At 43.6% G+C, this 21,127-nt stretch overlaps 2 protein-coding genes across 9 annotated transcripts in view; one reads left to right on the forward strand and one right to left on the reverse strand.

Moving 5' to 3' along the window:
• STEAP3 (STEAP3 metalloreductase) overlaps window positions 1-5,840 on the forward strand; it is a 40,896-nt gene extending 35,056 nt beyond the window's left edge. For all 4 annotated transcript variants that reach the window (XM_077320295.1, XM_077320293.1, XM_077320294.1 and 1 more), the window contains exon 5: window positions 125-5,840. In XM_077320295.1, coding sequence (XP_077176410.1) covers window positions 125-418 — 294 coding nt within the window. In that variant the 3' untranslated portion in view covers window positions 419-5,840. The remainder of the gene's footprint in view (window positions 1-124) is intronic.
• Window positions 5,689-20,314, reverse strand: C2H2orf76 (chromosome 2 C2orf76 homolog). 5 transcript variants are annotated; one of them, XM_077320297.1, is made up of 7 exons: window positions 19,905-20,047; window positions 18,613-18,765; window positions 17,986-18,036; window positions 12,862-12,899; window positions 12,636-12,717; window positions 6,249-6,362; window positions 5,689-5,840 (listed from the first exon to the last, which is right to left on the reverse strand). In XM_077320297.1, exons 1-6 carry the CDS (start codon window positions 19,960-19,962, stop codon window positions 6,286-6,288), a joined length of 459 nt encoding a protein of 152 aa, XP_077176412.1. In that variant the 5' UTR covers window positions 19,963-20,047; the 3' UTR covers window positions 5,689-5,840; window positions 6,249-6,285. The 5 variants fall into 5 exon arrangements, with proteins under 5 accessions (XP_077176412.1, XP_077176417.1, XP_077176416.1 ...); XM_077320302.1 differs by lacking the exons at window positions 5,689-5,840; window positions 19,905-20,047 and adding an exon at window positions 20,109-20,291 and having other exon boundaries at window positions 5,869-6,362; XM_077320301.1 differs by lacking the exons at window positions 5,689-5,840; window positions 19,905-20,047 and adding an exon at window positions 20,182-20,314 and having other exon boundaries at window positions 5,870-6,362.
• Between the last annotated feature and the right edge of the window lie 813 nt (window positions 20,315-21,127).

Here is a 21,127-nt window from a genome sequence, read left to right on the forward strand (position 1 = left end):
GCTGGAGTCTAGTAAGAGAGATTCTGGACAGATTTTCATGGGAACAGAAAGGATTCTTGAAATGTGAACAAAATTTGATGACATGATGCTAACCATCAACAATTTCCCCCTTACCCTCTTTTAGTCCACACTTGGATTTGTTGCTCTGGTGATCAGCACTCTGCATACTCTGACTTACGGCTGGACCAGGGCATTTGATGAAAACCAGTACAAGTTCTACCTGCCTCCCACCTACACCCTCACGCTGCTGGTGCCCTGTGCAGTCATCCTAGCTAAGATCTTCTTCCACCTCCCTTGTATGAACCAAAGACTGCGGCGCATCAGGAATGGGTGGGAAAAGGGCAGGTATGTTAAATTCACACTGCCCAGAGCGACGGGGGAATTTTCGAGTGGAGAAAGCAGCAGCAGCACTGTGTAACGAAGCACTTCTTTTCCATGCGGAATTTCAGATGGTACACTGGAGGTTCCTTTTTTATAGATTTTTTTTAAGCTTGTAAGTTTGGTATCATTGGGTGGTGGGTGATAAATATAATTTTATTTGGGTGTAAATGTAGTCAGTGTACAACACAGTGTTTAAAATATACTGGTAATTCTCCAAGAGAAAAAAAATTGTTGCCTTAAAACATCAATGCGAAATTTCAATGATACAAACTAAAGATACATAAACAGCAGAATTGTTCTGTAGGCAGAAGGATGTGCTAAAGCAAGTATTAGATTCACTTTGAGAAACATTTTCACTTGGGCTTCCTTGACACTAGAAATGGGTTTCTGCCCCAAATTCAGTTCACTAACCATGCAAAAAGGTTTATTCCCTCTTTTCTAAAGTCAGTTTTTTGGTTCATGTATACCAGAATTACCATGCTTGGTTGTCTAGTAGACAGATTTGTGATTTTGTAAAAAAAAAATAATTTTGTAGCAAATTAGGTTTGCTGATTTCTGTGGAACAGTTCGGATCCTGCTGAAAATCTGTGCTGATAGGAGCAATTTCCAGCAGCAGAGGGCTTCCTTGTGTTCCTCTCTCCAGCTGAACTCCAAATACTACTCCTACACACAGGGCACTTCCTACAAATAGCCTTGGGGACACTCAGAGATCTGCAGAGGGTGTGGGAATTGGCAAAAATCTCCCCCCCACCACCACCCTTTTTTTGTCAGCCAAAATTGTCCACTGGATCCAATCCAGCGTTTAGCTTCCAGGCCATCAGGATCAACCAACATGGTAATTCTAGTGGAACTAATTAAGACAGACACCTAATTTCTGTTGTCAAAATATACCACCATCACCTGGAACTATTTATTTTTGGTAAAATATTTATAAACTGCCTTGCCTCATGTAATAGGCCCAAGGAAGTTTACCCAAGTGTGCTTACACAGAAATACACACAGCATTAAAACCATAAAACCAGTATCTCTATCACTAAAACAAAAACCACACCAAATATCATATTCCATGCACATTTCTGTAAAATTGATAAAAGGCAGCAGAAAGTCCTCAACATGTTACCCCTACATGCTGGCCTGAGCAAGTGGAAAAATTATCTAGGTCACCTCTTTTGGTGTTGGACCAACAGCTGAATATGTGGTGTGTTTAATTTTCTTAATCCCTTGTAGGATTCCCTCAGCTCCCAATAAAGGCTAGAGCAACATATATATTCCTTACGTCATTGACTGAAACTGATCAGCATCAGGGAAGTGCTGCCATGAATGAAAACATCACTATTTTGGTTCTTCGTATACTACTAGATACAATCCCTGCCACACAAGGCAGCCTTTCACTTCTACAAACCTTTGGACTAGTCATCTTCTTCCAGATGGCAGCCATTTTGAGTTAGATTTTTAAGTTCCTGTCCTTCAGGGATACAAGGGAAGCTGAAACAGCTGTAATAAACTGCAGCTGACTGTAATGATGACTGTCATGAAGAGGAACATTTGAGGAGTTAGTCAGCTGAGCACACAGTAGGAGCTCCATCATGTAAACATATCCTCACAAGCAATAGCATGTATTGAGACCAGTAGAGGACATTTGTAATTCAGTGTTATCCACGGGGATGATGCCTTAGATAGGTTCCCCAGTGCAACTGGAAAATGAGGCCAGATTTCAGATCGATTCCTTCGGGGACTGAACATTCTTGCGCGTGCACACACACATCACACACGCATAAAACATTTAAGAAGTTAACTCATTTTGTTCAAGGAGTCGATCTCTTTTTTAAAGTTACAGTGGGGTGGCGAGACCCCTTTGTACATAGCCTCTGCATTTTTAATCTGCCAGTATCAGGATATAAGGGTCATGTGATGCTTGCTTGAAGATTTACTCTGTTATTTTTCTATGTATCTTCTGTATGGATATATTGCTGCAAAAGAGAAAGATGAAATGTATACTGCTTGTATCAATGTTTTCTGCACTAATTTGTGCCTTGGGAGTTTTAAACAGTTACTATCTTGCCTTGTAATGGATCTTTTCTTCCCGCTGTCATCATATTCAAGATGTAATCAGGATATATCTATGAACAGGAAACATTGATACTACCTAACCTCTAGTATCTTTATATATCTTTACCTGCATTAAAGTGTCTCCTTGTCTAAATTCTGAGACACATTGGTGCCTCCCCCACTTGAGAAAGGGTGGGCATCTGGACGGGGGTTAACAAGGAGAGCATAAACCCTCTTAACCAGACAAGGAAGATACATTTCTTGGATGCTTTGGGCTGATCCTGCATTGAGCAGGGGGCTGGACTAGATGGCCTGTATGGCCCCTTCCAACTCTATGATTCTTCTGTGATCAGAAGAATAATACAGGACAGCCAGTGTGGTGTAGTGGAAGGCTGAAGAATCTGGGACTTTTTTGGGGGGTGGACCTAAGGGGAGGTACATGACAGATTTGTAAAATTATTCATAGGGTGAAAAAAGCAGATATTTTTCCCCTCTCCTGTAATACTACAACCCAGTAGTCTGTTCCACAACATCCAATAACAGTCACTCACAAATGAGTATGATAAATAGTAACATATGAATGTTCTGTCAACAAATCAGTCTGTAATGGTTTACACAACCATTAGAGAAGGAAGACTTCACATCCAGACTACAAGAGTGTATTCTGCTTATCTAGGACTTTGGTGTTGTTTTTTTAAAACCACATGACAGTGAACATCTTTAAGTGCTGCCTCTGGCAACTCCCCGGACAGTGAGCACAAGCATCTTGGGTTAAACCAGTTCACTGATTTGCTGTTGACAAAGATGTCTCATTTTTCTTGTTTGTGCAAGAGAGAAAGGACAGGCTGTGCTGACACCTTGTGGCTCCTGCTGAAGCTGAAACCATTTTGTGATTCTCCCTGCTTGCAATTGCTTGGGTAGACTGCATCACATATTTAAAGTAGGCAGTTTGTCATAGAAACAATTGTCAAAATCCTAGAGAGGTTGAGGAACTTCTGCTTTTTAGGTAGTGAATTGGAACACTTATGAACAGCTTTGAGCTGAACAGATTTTTCATTAGGCACTAATACCAAGTCAGCTGATCCATCTGGGCAATCCATCTATATAACAGCAGGGTCCTGGCTTGTAGATGTGCTGAGATCCAAAAGGCAGGAAAGAAGTCAGGAAATTGGCAAAGGTCTTTACCTCCAACCCGTGCCAGCCAGTAGAGATGGTGTCAAGACAGGCAGACACAAGAAACTGCAGACTGCATGTGTACACACTCACAGAGTCACCTTGGGCAAGCCCTTCTCTTCCCTAGACATACGGAAAGGGAGGGTTGCAGGAAGAGCAGCACTCAGACAAAGCAGATGGAGTACTCATTGTCCCTGACCTCAGATACATACACACACACACCCCTGGGGGATGGTCATTGGCAGATTGGAAAAACAGCAGTCGGCAGAGGAGAGGCTAAGTGCTCTGGCCTTTTGTGCCCTTTTGTTTTTCAGCTCCCCCAAATAAACTGATCAGTGAACAAAAGGAGGAGAAGGCAAAGGAATTTGCTTTAAAAAAACCTCTACTCCTTTCTCCCACCTACTACTACTTACCACATGCCTCTTAGTAGAGTTTCCCACCTAATTCTAAAGAGGGTAGGAGTAAGGTTTGTAGGCTTTAAAAAGGAGGAAAACTCTCTGAGGGCTGGATCCAGGCTAATTTTCCATCAGTGGAACAGAACCTTTTTGGCTCTTGTCAGTTTTGTACTCTTCAGATGCGCTACACAGCAAATACTATGGTTGGGTGGTATCTTCACTTTGTATGTCATCTCAATCAAGGATTCAGAGGTGCACTTTAAACGGCCACCATTTTGCAAATTAAATCAAGACATTTGCTGTTAGTTTTCAACTTGAGAACAAAGGGAACCTCTATCCACCATGACTGTTACAGAAGAACACAAAACAGAAAGCAAGACATCCACAAGAACTTATTTGGAGCTTCAGATGGTCCAGCCCCTTTCCCCTATACGAATTTACAGATTTCTACTCAGAACACCTGCCCTTTCCTGCCAGTGTCCATCCTTGTTCCCTTCCCACCCACCATTCCTTATCCACAATACCACAAACCTATAATGTGCACTGTGCACATAGTGGAATGAATATATAGAAGTGGATGTAGGGGTGTGAGTTTGGTGTAGAAATCTAACAGGAAGGGTCCAAGTATAAAGTTCCTTTGTAGCCTATTGTAAAAGCAAGAGCCAATTAAAAAAGGAACAGGCAAGTACGGTAAATCCTAAAACAGAAGCCCCATTGCCAGGGACACAACAAGACTCATTATTCATCTCAGCCAATGAAGCATCCCACTCTTTGCACTGCAGAATTTGTGGCATAATGGAAGCATTCCCTTGGGGTGGTTTCATTTCCAATCATTTTTGCAACACTGGCAAATACAATGGTGCAATATGGGAACACAACTTGTCTAATTCTGTGCCTGATTGCACCACTTCTTGGGTTTCTGGGAACCTGAAGAATGTTTCAGAGGTTTCTCAATGCTAAAAATGTTGAGAAAGGCTGGATTAGATTCAATCAGCTTTTCTCCTAGGAAGGAGGGGGTCCTTGGTCTGCTGAAAATGGCCATGCTAGGAATCATGCTAAAGCCACATGTGATGGGGGCTGTACGCAGAAGCAGAATTGGGCAACATTGAATGAAAGAGCTGACTGGATGTGACCCCAGGGAAATAAAAAGTGCTGTTAGGCCTGCCTGAGCCACAACTAGACCTCCCAGCTTGAGCAAAAACAGACTTTCAATACTTCTTCAGATGCGCTACACAGCAAATACAGCACCAAATGCATTATAGTATCCAAGCTGCTACACTTACAGGACACTCCTAAGAAAAGTCGGACACTTCGAAGACCACTGACTTCAATGGGTCATGAGTTAAAATTTCCATTAAAATAAAATGTTTCCTATGTTCATTGTTGTGGCGTGTCTGTATCTTATCTTGAAGGGATGTTTAAACATTACCATAGCGACCAGAGTCAGAGAGCATTAGGGCAGTGGTTGATAGTAGAGGAGTAAACTACCCCCACCCCCCACCTGGGCCTCAGTAAAATTGTCAAGCGTTGAGTGGTCCCCGGTGATAAAAAGGTTGGGGACCACTGATCTATTGGACATCCTATCCTCTTGATTGTTCTGATTTCTTCTGTGTAATCTGCCTTCAGTCCCAGTGAGAAAGGCACACGATAAACAATGAAATTAATCAAATAAATTGTGACATGACACTGATTTGAAAAAAGTGCTTTAATAGAACACCCACATTGTTCTACAATGGTAGCATGCATTTCCTTAGGCTGGAGGCAAGAGTTGAGCCACTTCTTTAAGTGGAAGGGCCACAAATTAGAGGAAGGCTCCTCTGGCAAAACCACTCACATGGGGTCCTGTAACATAAACGAATGGCAAAGCTGAAATATGCAAGACAGTTGCATATTTCCAAGCTGCTTAAAAGGAAGAAATAATGTGATTAAGAAAACAAACTGTGTAGAAAGAGGAGAGAGAAAAGCCTGTCTGTCCTGTTGACTTTATTCTGTCTGTTCTGGTGGCAAGCAGGGAGGAAGTGTGCCCAAAGGAGCAGGAAGTCTTCAAATGAGCCACTGACCATAGGACAGGACTATTTGAAAAACAACCAGAAGTTCCTAATCCCAACTATGCTAAATACACATCTCAGATGCACTCTGTAGGATATTTTCCTTACCCTTTTGAGTCATGCATGCATGTTCCAACAAAAACAAGGAGCCACAATAGTTATAACAGACATTCTTACAACAAAGTTGGGGGGAAAGACTTACAAAAAAATACTGAGGGGTCCCAAAAGTCTCAACATCTTCACCAGGCTGCAATAGGATTGGTTTTATATTTTCGGTAATCCTCCATGCAGAAAAATGCTAATTCTGTTTCATTGGCTGAAAAGGAAAGCAGTCATTGTATTTGGTGAAAACATGAATTTGCAACCCACAGAACACCAGATTAACATTTATTAGGCTGACAGATGAAGTGGTTTAAGGCTAGTTAGCAACATCTCTGTTTTTACCTCAGATCTAAGTAGCCAAAATGAATGTAGTCACACACATTCAAAATATAGATACACTAGTAATCAAGCCCGCTGTATGAGTAATACAGTGGGCGCTAGGCACTTACCGATTCGTGGGGGTCCGTCGGGCGGCGGGGCCTCCCCCAGGCGGTGGTCATTTGACTGCCGGAGGCTCCCTCAGGCGGTGGCCTGGCACAGTGAGAGGCGGCAAAGGGAGCAACTGCGCTGGGGCTGGGAATCGGAGGGACCAATCGGCAGGTGCTGCGCGCCTGCCACTTGGTCCCTTCGATTGTCTGTCCGGACGAAGGGTCCAATCCGGACCCTTCCTCATCACGGACACATCCCGCCCTAGAACCCCTTAACCATTTATTTAGTCCGTGGTGCCCGCGGCGCCATGGGCGGTTTAAAGATACTAGTTCTTATGTGGAAGGAGATGGAAGAAGCGTCCTCTTGGCTAAAACTGTTCTTAAAGCCAAACAAAACCACTCACATGGCATTTTGCAAGCTCAAAATAAAACTTTTTTAACAAAAACTTTTCAGGATTCAAGAAAGACTTGGGGGGGTAGTTCTTTATCAATTCAGGAAGGGGAGGAATGCCCCCCCTGAAATTAACCCATAGCCATAATAATTTAATACTTAGAGGATCAGTAGAATATTTTACGGATCACTTTATATTCTCCCACATGACCCATCAAAAAACGTGCATCTGAAGAAGCTAATTTTTTTTGCCCTGCCAATGATTAATTCATGAAGCTTCAACAATATGCAAAGCGAAAGACACAAATTGGCTTCTCCAGCAATACCTTCAAATGCCTCTAATTATTCACAGGGGATATGGCAGAGCTAAAGGACCCACAGAGGTGCAGAGCAGTCACAATTCTTTCCACCTAGCAGGTCAAGGACTTCCTCTTCTAAAACAATAAGTCAGCAACATTACTAATTCAGAGTGGAGACGCGGCTGACGGAAAGCCGTCACAATTAAAAGACGTGGCACTCTTTTGAAGTGGTGAGCCACCAAGCTCCGTGCTTGCTTTTAAAAAATTAAACCTGAAGTTAATGAAGTCTGCCTATATTATGCAGAAAGGGGGAGAGGGGAGAAGAGTTTTGAGTAGGAGCCCAGTAGAATCAGTTAGCAAGGAAAGCCGAATACCAAAATTTGTACACGCAATGTGTTGGAGGGACAGAAGGAAACACACGTGCTCATCAGATGATGGCTGGAGAAAAATAATCACTGCCACAATTCTATTCAATTGTGGCACCATTCTAGTATCTTCAGATAAAATTTCAGTCCCACATCTGTTACTGGGCGGAGGGGGGGGAGATCAGGAGGCTCAAAAGCTCTTTATTAATCATCTCTCAAATGTAGGTAAAATTGCAACAGAGAGAACACAAAGAAGAAGGGATACCTGTGCAAAGGCACAGAGGAAACAAGATGCAGATGGTGCATCCCTTTCAGCTATAGAAGGCAGAACATTTTTTGTTCGCTTCAGACTTCTCCATAGGTGTTGAGACATGGGCTACTGCTAAACCATACAAGAGTTAGTGTAGTGGTTAAGGGTGGCGGCCTCTAATCCAGCCAGCCAGGTTTTATTCCCTGGTCCCCCTCCACATGCAGCCAGCTGGGTGACCTTGGGCCAGTCACAGCCCTGATGGTCCTGTTCTGACCAAGCACTCCTGTCAGAGCCCTCTCAGCCCCACCTACCTCACAGGATGTCTGTTGTGGGGAGAGGAAGGGAAGACAATTGAAAGCTGCTTTGCGACTCCTTTGGGCAGTGAAAAGTGGGGTATAAAAACAACTCTTCTTCAGTAGAGTAATAAAAGCAGTGGTGCATGGAGTGCTAATGGTCATCATTATTCACCTGTGCTCATTTTAGTTTGGGGACAGAGCAGCTATCCTTCTCTCAGCCACTCTCATACAGTTCCATAGCCCAGTCTTACAAAAAAGAGCATAAAGATATTCAGTTCCTCAGAGGATCCATCTACTAATACTTCAAATTATAGAGATTTCACTAGATAATGCCCATATGACAACTACCACATTCTCCTTCAGTGCAGCATTTATCAGTTATGTACAACATCTGTATCCCACTGTTTCTCTAAACACTATCTCAGGTAGTTGGAAGACACAACTAGGATGTTTTCCCTCAGCAAGACCAACATGTTGGTCTCTGAACCATTGACAGAATCATGAGTGCCAACCTGATCCCTCTGAATGAAAAGTGAGATTTAAAAAAAAAACGTAAACAGGAGTCTACTACTTCAATATTTGTAAGTCCAAGCCACCATTTCTCAAACTGGGATCTGCTGATCCCTAGGGCTCCATGAAGATACTCCATGGGGGTTCAGCGGACAGTCCTTATGCCACCCAGTGAAAGTCAAAATGGAGCATTTTCAGTTTTTTAGTTATGGAGCAGAGACTCATCTCAGTCTTGAGGAGACAGAACATTTGAAAGATGAGAATTCATACAGCTGTCACCACTAGCAGTAGAACTGGGGGGTCAGGGACAATCTCTCCAGCATTATGCCAATACAATGCTGGGGAAAAACTAGAAGTGATGTCATCATGTCTGAACAGCAGTCTAGGATTCACCCAAAAGTCTATGGTTAAACCATGATGATCCTGGAGCATCATGCCTTTGCAATGGCATATTTTAGGGTACAAAACATGAATTGGCATGTGATGCCAATTGCATTAACAGAACAACCCTCCCATTTTCCCTCTATCTCAAACAGTGGCAGGGAATGGGACCCCTAAATCACTACCAATCTTTACTCAGCTTTCAGACTCCCTCAAGAAACATGCTGAATGGTTGCTGGGAATGTCACTCCTGTGGAGACGGCCCTAGAAGATATATAGGGAGGGATACAAACCTACTGATTTCCTGGGAGCTTTCAGTGGCTGACGGTACCATCAGTCACGGTATCCTCATGCACTGTCTTTCAGAGCTGGGACTGGGAGGTATTTTGCAGGAGTTTCAGTCCTACCTGGAGGTCAGGTTTCAGAAAGTGATGCTGGGGGACCACTGCTCAGCTCCTTGGCTTTTGAGTCTTGCCGGGTTCCCTCCTGTGTCCCATGCACTTCAATATCTATACGAAACTGCTGAGTGAGGTTATCTGTATATTTGGTCTGGGCAGTCATCAATATACTGATGACATTCAGCTCTATCTCATACTTCCAGCTGACCCAGAGAGGATGTAGAAACCCTGAACCAGTTTTGGAGTAGCGCTAATAATCTAACACTGGATCTTGACAAGCCAAATGGATGAGTTGGCAACTGAGAGGCAAGTTTCTTCTTTGCAAGTCCTTTAGTTTTGGCCCTGCAGGGCTCCTGTAAGCAAGCTGATTAAGAAGCTGACGGAAAGCAAGCTCAGCCAGAGAGAGAAGGGGTAGGGTTGGCATCCCAGGTTGGGAAATACCTGGAGACTTTGGGGGTGGAGTCAGGAATGGGTAGGATTTGGGGTGGGAAAGGACCTCAATGGGGTGCTATGCCCCAGATTCACCCTCCAAAACAGCCATTTTCTCCAGGGGAACCGATCTCTTTAGTTTGGAGATGGATTGTAATTCCAGGGAATGGCACCCCTAAGCTAATTTGTTTAAACCCTGCTTAAATTGAAACAAAGCTGCTGTGTCTTGTTTGCAATACTACAGAGGTACCTCTTGTTCTGGATGGGTTTGCATTCCCCTGAAGGAATGCTCATGTCTTGGGGAAGCTGCCTGACACAGGACAAGCAGATAACAGCTGTGATCAGGAACACCTTTTACAAGTTTCAAATAATCAGCCAGCTGCAGACTTTCCTGGGCAGGAAAAGATCTAGCCGCTGCAATGCATGTCCTGTTAATATCTAGATTACGCTGGATTAGTGCAATGTGCCAGGATGGTGTAGTGGTTACAAGCCGCAGCCTCTAATCTGGAGAGCTGAGTTCGGTTCCCCACTCCTTCACACGCAGCCAGCTCGGTGACCTTGGTCCAGTCAGTTCTCCCAGAGCCCTCTCAGGCCCATCTACTTCACAGGGTGTCTTGCAGGAAGAGGAAGGGAAGGCGATTGTAAACTGCCTTGGGGCACCTTTGGGTAGTGAAAAGTGGGGCATAAAAAGACAGCTCTTCTTCTCTACATGAGGCTATCCTTAAAAAGTGTTCTGAAACGCCAACTGCTTCAGAATGAGCAGGGATCAGAGACAATATCCCTTGGATCTTATCTTTTCTGGCTCCAATTCCAAGTGCTCATGTTGACCTTGAAAGCCAAGGCCTGCCTACTTTAAGGGCAGCCTACTCCCATATGAAACTGCCTGACCACCGTGGTAATCTTCTGAGGCCCTATTTCAGAAGTTAGGCAGCTGGCAATCATAAGTTATTAAAGTTTTTTTCTGGCCCATTCTCACCTTTCTGTCAAGAAGTTATTAATGAAGTTGCTGGCAGTCTCCAGTGCAAACTCTCCTTCAGTCAAACTCTGGACAGTACCTTGGTCAGGACCTTTTGAGTTGTGGGATTTTACATCTGAGCTCCTCTGATCAACTTGCTCTATCCTAAGTTACCATGATCACACTCTCTGCAACCCACTCCCTTAGAACCAAACTAGATGTTACAGCAGCCACCGGTCCAACCGATGGTTGCTAATGCCATTTTAGAGGACAATTCAACCATTTCAAAGTTGCCTGATCCTGACCAGGTCTCCAATACAGCAACCCAGGAAACCTTGCCCCCAACACCTTTCCAAGTACTGAACAGAATGTTATGGCACTTTAGAAGAAGAGTTTGTTTTTTATGTCCCATTTTTCACTACCTGAAGGGAACTCCAAGCAGCTTACACCTTCCCTTCCTCTCCCTGCAACAAACACCCTGCGAGATAGGTGAGGCTGAGAGAGCCCTGATAGAACAGCAACTAGTCCAAGGTCACCCAGCAATTGCACATGAAGGAGGGGAGGGAAATCAAACCCACTTCTCCAGATTAGAAGCTCAGGAAGGCAAGGTCACTTTGAGGGGAGGTGTTGTGGATCTTGTGGCGATTTTTAAATAGCTAAATTCTTCTGGCACTGGTGGGCATGAGTTGGACCCACAGCTGCCTTAATATCTAGTTTGGGTCTTTGTTTGGGTAGTTCTGCTGTCCTGGACTTGCTGTCATCTTCATGACAATTGTTTGCACGGTAAAGTGTTTGAATAATGGTACGATTAGCTTGTACAAACATCTGGCAAAGAGTTGCTATTGCACCACAGACTCATCAGACTGGAAAAGAGCAAACAGAGAAATGGTCTATTTCTGTATAATGACAGGAGCAGCAGATGCAACAGCCACAAAATAGCACAAACACCTTTTAAAGCTTTTTGATAACCATGTGCTTAAGTATGCCTTCCTGGATTGCAGGCCAGTGCACGTTACATTTTGCAGTCAGCCAAGTCACTGGAAATTGCAGATAATTTTCCTTTGAAAATACCCCACACAGTCTTCAGGGATCTCACGGTGACTGCAGGTTTCCATTTCTAGCTCCTTCCTCTGTTGCTTCACTCCACCTGTCTGTCAGACCCCAAAGTACTGTGTTCTCAGCATGACAGTGAACATCCAAACTACTCATACTAGCGATTGGTTGCTTGGAGTCAGAGTGACACCCCGAAGGCACCTGCTTTGCCAAGCAATGCCACTTCCCAGCGCTTATCACTGCATGGCATGCCCTGTGGCACCTTCCTCCCAGAAAGTAAAACGAGCCTGTTCCAACAAGCACCACTTTCTTTCGGGACGTGTTTGCCTCCCAGTGATCTGGATGGCTACCCAGCACTGCCCTGCACAGATCCTTACCTCATGACTCTGCTCGAGCGCCACTGCTCAGATTTCCAACCAGAACACCAGTTTAAAGGCTACTGGAAGGACTAAGCAGCTGAGAGGGTACTAATAACCGAGTTGTCAATCATTTAAAATTACCCTCAGCAGAATTCAAAGCACACCTTTTTAAAAAATAAACCTCCCTCCGCTTTCTGGAGAGAAATATGTGGTGCCCCCATTCCCAATGATGTGAATGTACACTGAGCCCCCTCCTCGTCCCCTCAGGCATAATTACCAGGCTGCAAAGGCATCTGAAGGAGCCTAATCAGCCACTGTCAGGATAAGCAGTACAATGCGCCATCGCTTTGCCCAGTCCAAACACACCACCTACCTATTCCAGCTGCTTTTAGGGTGCTGTCCTCTGTCAAAAGAAGTTTGTCATCGTCTTCTAAACTCACAACAAGTTCATTGGTCTAAAAATTGGGAACGGGGGAGGGGGGAGATAATTATGAGGCTGTCAAGTAAAGATGCACCCGTATCCCACCAGGGGGCAGGCCTCTTTTGTCACCCACAGATTGAATTTAGAAAGGTCTAAGGAGGCAACCATTAAAAAGTACCTTAGAGCCATGTGCCTGGTGAATAATCTTCATTGTGTCTGAAAAAGAAAGAACTCACTTTCAGCAACCATTTGATATCAAGCATTCAAAAGAGCTGTCTGTGCCTCTCTAAGTCTCAGGCACGCTCCATTCTTCATGCACACTTGTTATCTTGCAGCATTCTTTACTTCCATATTTCCTTTCTCCAACAAAAAAAAAAGTGCATGCAAGTGTTACATTTTTTAGTTGCCTGGGGAAATCCTGTTCCTTTCCCATCACTCGCAGCCAACATAACTTGTGACACTAACAGCATGATTCTATTCCCATTTATTGAGAAACAAGTCTAATTCATAGTTTCCAAGTATGGGGACATAGCATTCCAGCACTCGTTATTCTGTAATCGCTCACTCATGTACTTATCATGGGGCCTGTGAACTGATGAGCACAAACAAGGATTTCTAAGCAAGTCACCCATTCCCAAAGTGTAGGCAAAATCAACATAGATGTTATAGGATCCAAAGGGATGCACGGCCTTCTGACATTTCTCCCCCTTCTGTTTAAGTAAACAGAAGCTCCACTGTTTCAACTGGGTTCAGGTGGCAAGAACACAGATGCCAGGACTAGGGAATGTGTGTAAGTTAACATCTGCTATTTCCTCATATACTGGAGTCTGCTCCACACTATAGCACATTGGGTCTCAGAATATGTCGTTTTGCCTCCATTGGTTGCAGTCCTAAGAATCCTTTCATGAGAATAATCCCCAGTGTATAAAAGAGATCTCCTTCTGAGCATACATAGGATCACTCCCACCAGGATGGAAGTTTTGCATACTTTTCTACTAGATAACCCCTTATAACACTGGTTCTCAGCCTTCCTAATGCCGCAACCCTTTAATACAATTCCTCATGTTGTGGTGACCCCCCAACCATAAAATGATGCAAGTGTTCTTTCACAGAAATTAAACCGAAACTGACCAATGGCATGAAGATCCATTGCTCATGATTGTATATACATTGTTTTTCCCCCCAGGGTTTCTCAGTTCAACTCTGCCTCTTGTCCCACCCTGCCAATCTCGCTCTTTTCCGCTGCTCCAGACAGACGAAGGCTCTATCTCGATCTAACCCACAAGGGGTGTGGATGGCACCCCCGCCGCCGGCCAAGCTGCTTGCCCTGCCTCAACCCCCATGAAAGGGTCATCCGACCCCAAAAGGGGACTCAACCCCCAGGTTGAGAACCACTGCTTTATAACATGCATGGTTAATCATACACACCCAACCAAAGCTGACGACTTTGCCATGTACTACTCTCATTAAGGATATGATGTAGGATCCTTATTCTGCTAGTTGCAGGAGCTTTCCACTGATGAAAGTCTCCACCGTTAATAGAGCTGATTCACAGGGGTTCAAACCACTGCTTACACCAGGCAAATTTTATTATTATATCAGTTTATTACTATATCAAATAATTATATTATCTCCTATGTCCTAATTGGCTCAACAGGTGACTTCCTGCTTTTTGAGCGCACTTCCTCTCTGCTCGCCTCCAAAACAGTCATTGATCAGAAGAATGACTGCAGACAACAGCTAGCTAGATGGTTAACTTTTTTTAACATAGTTGTTTCTCTTCATAAATAAAACTATTTTATTCTTTAAGCAACCTGGTGCTTCACCCTCTGCATATTCAATCTATGCCAACAGGAACCACAGTCCACAAATAGCGAAATGAAAGATTTCCAGGATATGAAGCTGCATATTTTCAACAAATGTTTAAATTCTACTTCAGATTTTAATTCTATTTAATCAAGCAAATTTGTACTTAAGATCTTTTCTGTTTACCTCCAGACTCATTCTCATCTTTATCTTATTTACTATGTAAATTATTTCAACACGTCAGCCTCTCATTCTACATTTCCATCTCCTACTTGGCTACCCTTTCTGACCTCACAATTAGTTGCTAGACATTGAAATGCAGAAGCACGGAGAGAGCTGCAATTTCAAAGGATTGTGGGTCAATAGCAGCACTTCAACATGCAAGCCAAGTTTAAAAGGCATTTTAGGAAGATGATAAAAAATTAATACCCCAAAGACACCTCTGCCAATTAACAGCAGAATGTGTCAGCTAACACCGAAATGAATTTCAAAATGTACATCAGCTATTCAGCTAATAACTGTGAGGTGAAATTCCACCCACAATGGAGCCAGTATGCCTGATCTTTCCCTTTTCTTTTTCCCTTCCCTACCCACCACTGTCCAGTGTTCCTACTTCACAACACCACTTCTGCAGCATCCAGTATTAAACAGTTTAAATTTTTATTCCTTCAAAAACATTCACTGTTTTTTGTCCTCAGCTCGTCCATCATCATTGTATAGAAAAGGAAAAAGAAATAAAGGAAACTTACAAACTCCTATTCAAAATAAGGTTCAAAGAAGAATTTTTGAAAAAGAGATGCAAAGGTCTCTAATGATACTTTGACCAGCCTGAAAAACAATGGATCCAGCTAGATAAATATATAACTCCTGTTATTGTTGATGTTATTTCTATGTTATATGCTTTGGTCATTCCATGTATTACCCCATGACGTTATATGTAAACTGCCCTGAGCCATACGGGAAGGTGGTATAAAAATCTAAGAAATACATAAAATAAATAAATACATAATGTGATTTAAATGGACCTGATCCTGCAGGCAGTTATAGTCTAGTGCTGATGCATCAAAATTTAAAGAAAACAGGAAAGACCTTGGGTGGAACAGGAGAGATAAGCTGAGGCCAGAAGAAGGTTCCCTTTAGTTGATGCCTCAGCTGTTCATCTGTTCCTAGGCCCTGGCTGATGACATCATCTGCTGGTGCCAGGAGAAGGCCTGACCTCTTTGCTGATCATCTTTCATAAGCAGCCTTTTCCTTGGCACTGGCTGATGACATTAACAGCTGAGCCAGAAGAAGACTCTCCTTTTTAAAAAACAGAATTCAAATATAGAATTCTTCCTTTGTTCAAACCTGTATGTTTTCCTAGCCAAGGGCCTTTTACAGTCAATGGTTTTACATGCAGCTCCACCTATACATCTCACTTTCAGTGTAGAGGCACATGTTCCTAGTTTGCATAAATAAGGATTCTCAAGATGGCTTCTATGCATTCTCACAGAAATTAAACAAACTTTTATTCCAAAGAAAGATCTGCCAAAGTGGGTTTCCATTCATAAAAGCAGAAATAAAAGCTTGTGAGTCTTTCTCTTTTTACTGTTGAGAAACTGCTGAAGCATACTTCCACCTTTGAGAAACCCCAGAAATAGTAACATTGGTGCAGATTTGGGAAGCATAGCTATGTACATGCCCACCCAGAGCCCCTCCCCTTCCCCTACGTAGAAACAGTCTATTGTGTTTGTGTGTGTGTGTGCAATGGCACTGGAATGGAATGGAAGGGCAATGGAAACCCTCTACGTAACACTTTTCACTCAAAAGCATATTAAGTGTATCTTTGGACCACAAAAACCCTATACATAACAATTGCTTGCAGCAACCCAATTCCTTCACAAATTCCATGAGAACAAAATAAATCCAGCCAGGCACAGCTTACTTTGTATATTATTATTGTGCAATTAACCGAGTCCCAAGCATCTACTAACCATCTCACTAATCAAGTCAGCCGTGCAGCATCATGGTATGGCTGCAAATTGGGAAGCAAAAAGCTTGTTGAATCCACTTGGTCCCTATTTGCCATCTAACTTAGACTTCTTGCCTCCCAAAATAAACTTATTTATCATTGCTTAGCACTCACCAAGAGTAGCCCTAGGGATTATTGCAGAGATGTTAAACAGCAGGTAATTTATTTCCAGCATTAGTTTCCTTTTAATTGCATTAACACGGCCCATGACAGACAAATTAAAGGACTCCCAGGTATTCAGCATATTTTCAGTGTCTGTAATTACTGCTTTAAAGTTAATATTCCAGATATCACAGTTATCACTGCTCTGTTTTAACCCCAAGTATGTTACATGAGTTTTATTTAAGTGCATATTTGAAAGCCAATCAGAGGAGATTATGTCAGAAGAGTTATACTGAGCAATAAAGTTTGTTTTCTCTACATTTAGTTTATAACTACAGTTCAGCTCATGGTCAAGCTATGTACCTAAACAGGAACCAAAACTGTTTGCTCACTGACAAAACACTTCTGTTTGTAGTTTGTAGGCCCAGAAAATCTAATTTAAAGGCACTGCAGTCACTTTAAATAGGATTTTCAGAAAGCAGCAAAAACATCTGAGTGGCTGATGAGTGGCCTAAGGTGCACAAGAAAGCCAGGAAACAGGGAGCAGCCTGTCTAGGGTTGGGTGCTGTGTTCAATTTTGACACCTTTTAACTGACTGGAATCGTAATTGCTAACAGTTCCAAAAATACATTGAATAGCAGACTGATGGGGTCCCGAAATTATCAACAAGTTTTAATACTATCAATGCTAATAATAATTTACTGCTGCCCTTTATTTTACCTCTCTCTGCCAATTTCAATACATTCTGTAAAGTAACTGCAATATGTCATCTCAGTATTCCTTTCCATCCCACCCAAATGCCCTTCAAAGCTACACAGGCCAAGCTCTCATCATCTTATCACATAAAATCGTGACTGTACTTCCAACGATGTGTCAGCCCTCTGATTGGTCCATGGGGGGGTCCTTCCCACTGAGGGCCAATCAGAGGCCTGACACACTTTCCCCCAGGCCTCTGATTGGCTCTCAGTGCAAGAGCTCTACCTCATAGAGGGCCAACCACAGGCTGCACCAGGAAGGCCAGCTCCATCCTCCAACGAGACCCAGCACCTCACAAAACAACCTCATGCCAACCTCTTCATGTGCACCAGATGGCAGGCAAGTCTGACCAGCTCCTCCACCTCCTTGCTGTGGGCGGGGGCGGGGGCGGGGGCGGGGGCGGGGGCGGGGGCGGGGGCGGGGGCGGGGGGGGTGGTCCAGCCCAGCCACCTCCACTACAGAGGTCCACCACTCTTGCCAGCCTCCCCAACACTGCCAGGGGCATAAAACAGTTTCTCCATTCCTAAATCCTTTTTAGGATCTGTGTTTGTACTTACTCAAATCAGTTAAATTATTTGGGGGAAAATATAATCTGTATTTAACTGAAGAGTACTGAAAGTCACTTACCGTAGTTGTACTTTTTAAAGGGAGGTGGAAGTCCTGTTCTTAATGACACATCTAGGAAGGGGGGGAAGCACAACTATTTTAACTTATTGCATTTAACATAATAGAAATAAACACTACTGCATCTTTTCTAAGTATTAACAGGTGTATTCTAAACATAGCATCAGTCTTCTGAGCGCATTGACTTCAATGAATTTAGGTGGTGTAATTCTGCTTAAGGTTGCACTGTAAGCCAGTCTCAACAGTGGGACCTACTTCCAAGTAAATACAATTGGGCTATGAGACAGATAGTAGCTCACCTAATGATGCTAGGTTTAAGATTTCACAGCTGTGCACAGTGGAAGTCCATATCTGTCATCAGCTATTTGAACACAGCCAATTTTGTACCAATGGTTACTTTCAGAAGTGTCAGAAATTATATCTATCAATTCTCCCTGAGAAAATGCAGTTCTGCTAACAACTAAGCAACACAATGAAAAGTTAAGGATCCGTGTAATTGTGTATACCCAGCCCACAATACAGGTAAGAGATTATCCTATCATTACAGAGCAAAGCTTCTGATTTCCACACCCCCACTGCACTCCCACAGTGTTCTCTGGCACACCTGGCACCATAGGAATGCTTTCTTACCATTCTTCACAAACGCAGTAAACTCCTTTACAGTCTGGTTCAGATCAACACCATGAAACACGACAGGTTTGAAATTACGATGCTCAAAGGAGCGAACCAGCCGAACAGTAATGGTCACGCTTTCCGATGACATAGGCCTCAACCAAAAATTACCTAGAAGGTAGACATGCAACATAATATCCAAGTATTGGTTTTGAAACACTGTTCAGAAAGCTAAGGTGCAGCTAAGGTTCCTGAATAGACTAAGCACAAAAATGCAAGTCCACATTCTGTGTAAAGAAACTCCAAATTTTGTACACAAAATAAAATCAATTTTTGAATGCGCCATCCTGTCAACTGTACTGACTTGTTCTGGGTAATCTGCCTTGAGTTCAAATGAGAAAGGAGGAGTATAAATAATTTTAACTGAATTGAATATTGTATTTCTATCCCACTCTCCTCTGAAGGCTCAGGACAGGTCACAACATACCAAAATATATACATTTCAAATTTCTACAAAAATTTAAAACACATTAGTATTAAATTTAAAATCACCTAAAAAACAAATTCCCCTTAAAAAGCAAAAGAACTATTGTGCTAGATGACACAGCCTTACTGTAAAAGAAAGGAGGCAGACTATATGAGGGAATTTATTTCTCAGGTGGAAATTAACCAGATGGGCTTAGGCAGGAAGGCCAGCTAGAATTCTGATCTTTACTCTAGGCCTCATCCACAAGCCTGGCAGAACAGCTCTGCCTTACAGGCCCCCTGAAACTGCTCAAGGCTCTGCGTGGCCCTGAGTTTGCTAGGCAGTGTTCCACCTGGCCAGGCCAAAAAAGCCTTGGCTGTGGTTGAGGCCAAGAATACTGTGTATCTTACAGAAACCCCACATTTGGATTCATGCAAGGTTGGGGTTTTTTTTTGTTTTTATTTCTCTTTTTTCTTTTGGGGGGGGGGGGTTAACAAAATAGACATCTAGAAGTTTCCAAACAGTATATAGCATTGCAAATTTCATAGTATGTAGTATACACAGTCACTGCATCTAACTCCAGTGAGGCTATAGAGAAGCCCTGAATACAATTACACAGAGAAGTGCAGGGCTAATGTTTAAAATTATTACGAAATAAAACCTAATTGAATTTGCTCCTCTGGGACTAGAAAAATATACCTTCCTCAGCTCATGCACTCATTATACACTCAGTATTTTTCTATACAGTCACTTCAGTACTGTGCGAGGCAGCTTAAAATAAAAATTAAAAAAACCGAGCAAGTTCCTCATATTGTACAAATCCAAAGAGAAGGAAAAGACATACACAAAAACTCTGTAATGCATGGCGCTGGGCGACAACAGTTGCACCCAACTCGTTGCATTTTCCCACGCGCCACTCCTGCCTCAAGAGAGGGCGGACACAATATTCTCACACACCCACTCCGTGCACATGAGCTCTTCCCTCCCACCACACCAGTCTCCCACCAGGCGGCGCTGCCTCCCTCGATCTGCAGTTCCGCTTCCCCGCCTTCGACTACAATCCGAATTCTGCGGCTCCGCGTGGCGGTTCAGGATCCGGCGCGCTGCCTCCTGCTACCCACCGACGTCACGTGACACGCCCTCGCCCCGGTTTTGTGATTTCTTCCCCAGACGCTTCTCCGCGGACAGCGCACGTTCTCTTTCGGCCCCGCTCGTCAGCGATTGGCTGCTTGAGCGAACGTTCTGACGCACCCGAGGAAACGCAACCTATTGGCTGAATTGTGCCTTTGTTCTGCCTCTGCAATTTGAGACCTTCCCGTCTCATCAGGCGGGCACCAAAGCGTTGTCCGAATTAAGAGCGGCAACCTCCAATCTGGAGAAGCGAGTTTGGTTCCCCACTCCTCCACATTCAGCCAGCTGGGTTAATTTGGCTAGAGCAGTTCTTTCAGAGCAATTATTGGAGAACTGTTCTGTCAGAGCTCCCTCAGCCCCACCTACCTCATAGGGCGTCTGTTGTGGAGAAAGGAAGGGGAAGGTGGCTGGAAGCTGCTTTAGGGCTCCTTTGGGTAGTGAAAATCAAGTAAAAAAAACAGTGTTCAGGAGTGTAACACAAGTTTCAGAAACCACAATGAAGACAGGCAAAAAAAGACTGAAAGCGGGGTTGAGCATGCAGAGATAAAACCAGTCTGTGCTGTAAATTAGGTAACCCATGCAGGGGTGTGAAAAACAACCATGTATTGAGTGAGCTATCACCGTATTTTCCTCCATGCATAAGAGGCCCAGAGTACAATTGTGGGAGCAGCCAGAGTGGGGGTGGCAGACCCCACAGTAGAAAGAGGTGACACTGAGGGTCCTTAAAGAGGGGAAATGGGAGAGGCTACGACCCTGAGTAAGGCATTGTGCTGGTCCCCTGGAAGCACGGGGTCCATAGAAGAAGAAGAAGAGTTGTTTCTTATATGCTGCTTTTCTCTCCTTGAAGGTGGTGGTAGACATGGTGTAACCCCTATCCCCCCCCCCCAAGGAAGTTTAGTCTACAGCTAAGGGATTGTCAGTCTTTCTACCTATAAT

Source organism: Paroedura picta, chromosome 2 (genome assembly GCF_049243985.1).
Source record: "Paroedura picta isolate Pp20150507F chromosome 2, Ppicta_v3.0, whole genome shotgun sequence".
NCBI lineage: Eukaryota > Metazoa > Chordata > Lepidosauria > Squamata > Gekkonidae > Paroedura > Paroedura picta.

Coding starts and splice junctions, on each gene's coding strand:
- C2H2orf76 (XM_077320297.1), bottom strand. CDS start 19,962: ATGCAACGAGTTGGGTGCAACTGTTGTCGCCCAGCGCCATGCATTACA. Junction 18,037..18,612: donor TACTGCGTTTGTGAAGAATG/GTAAGAAAGCAT, acceptor CCCCCTTCCTAG/ATGTGTCATTAAGAACAGGA. Junction 12,900..17,985: donor CTTTAAAAAGTACAACTACG/GTAAGTGACTTT, acceptor TTTCTTTTTCAG/ACACAATGAAGATTATTCAC.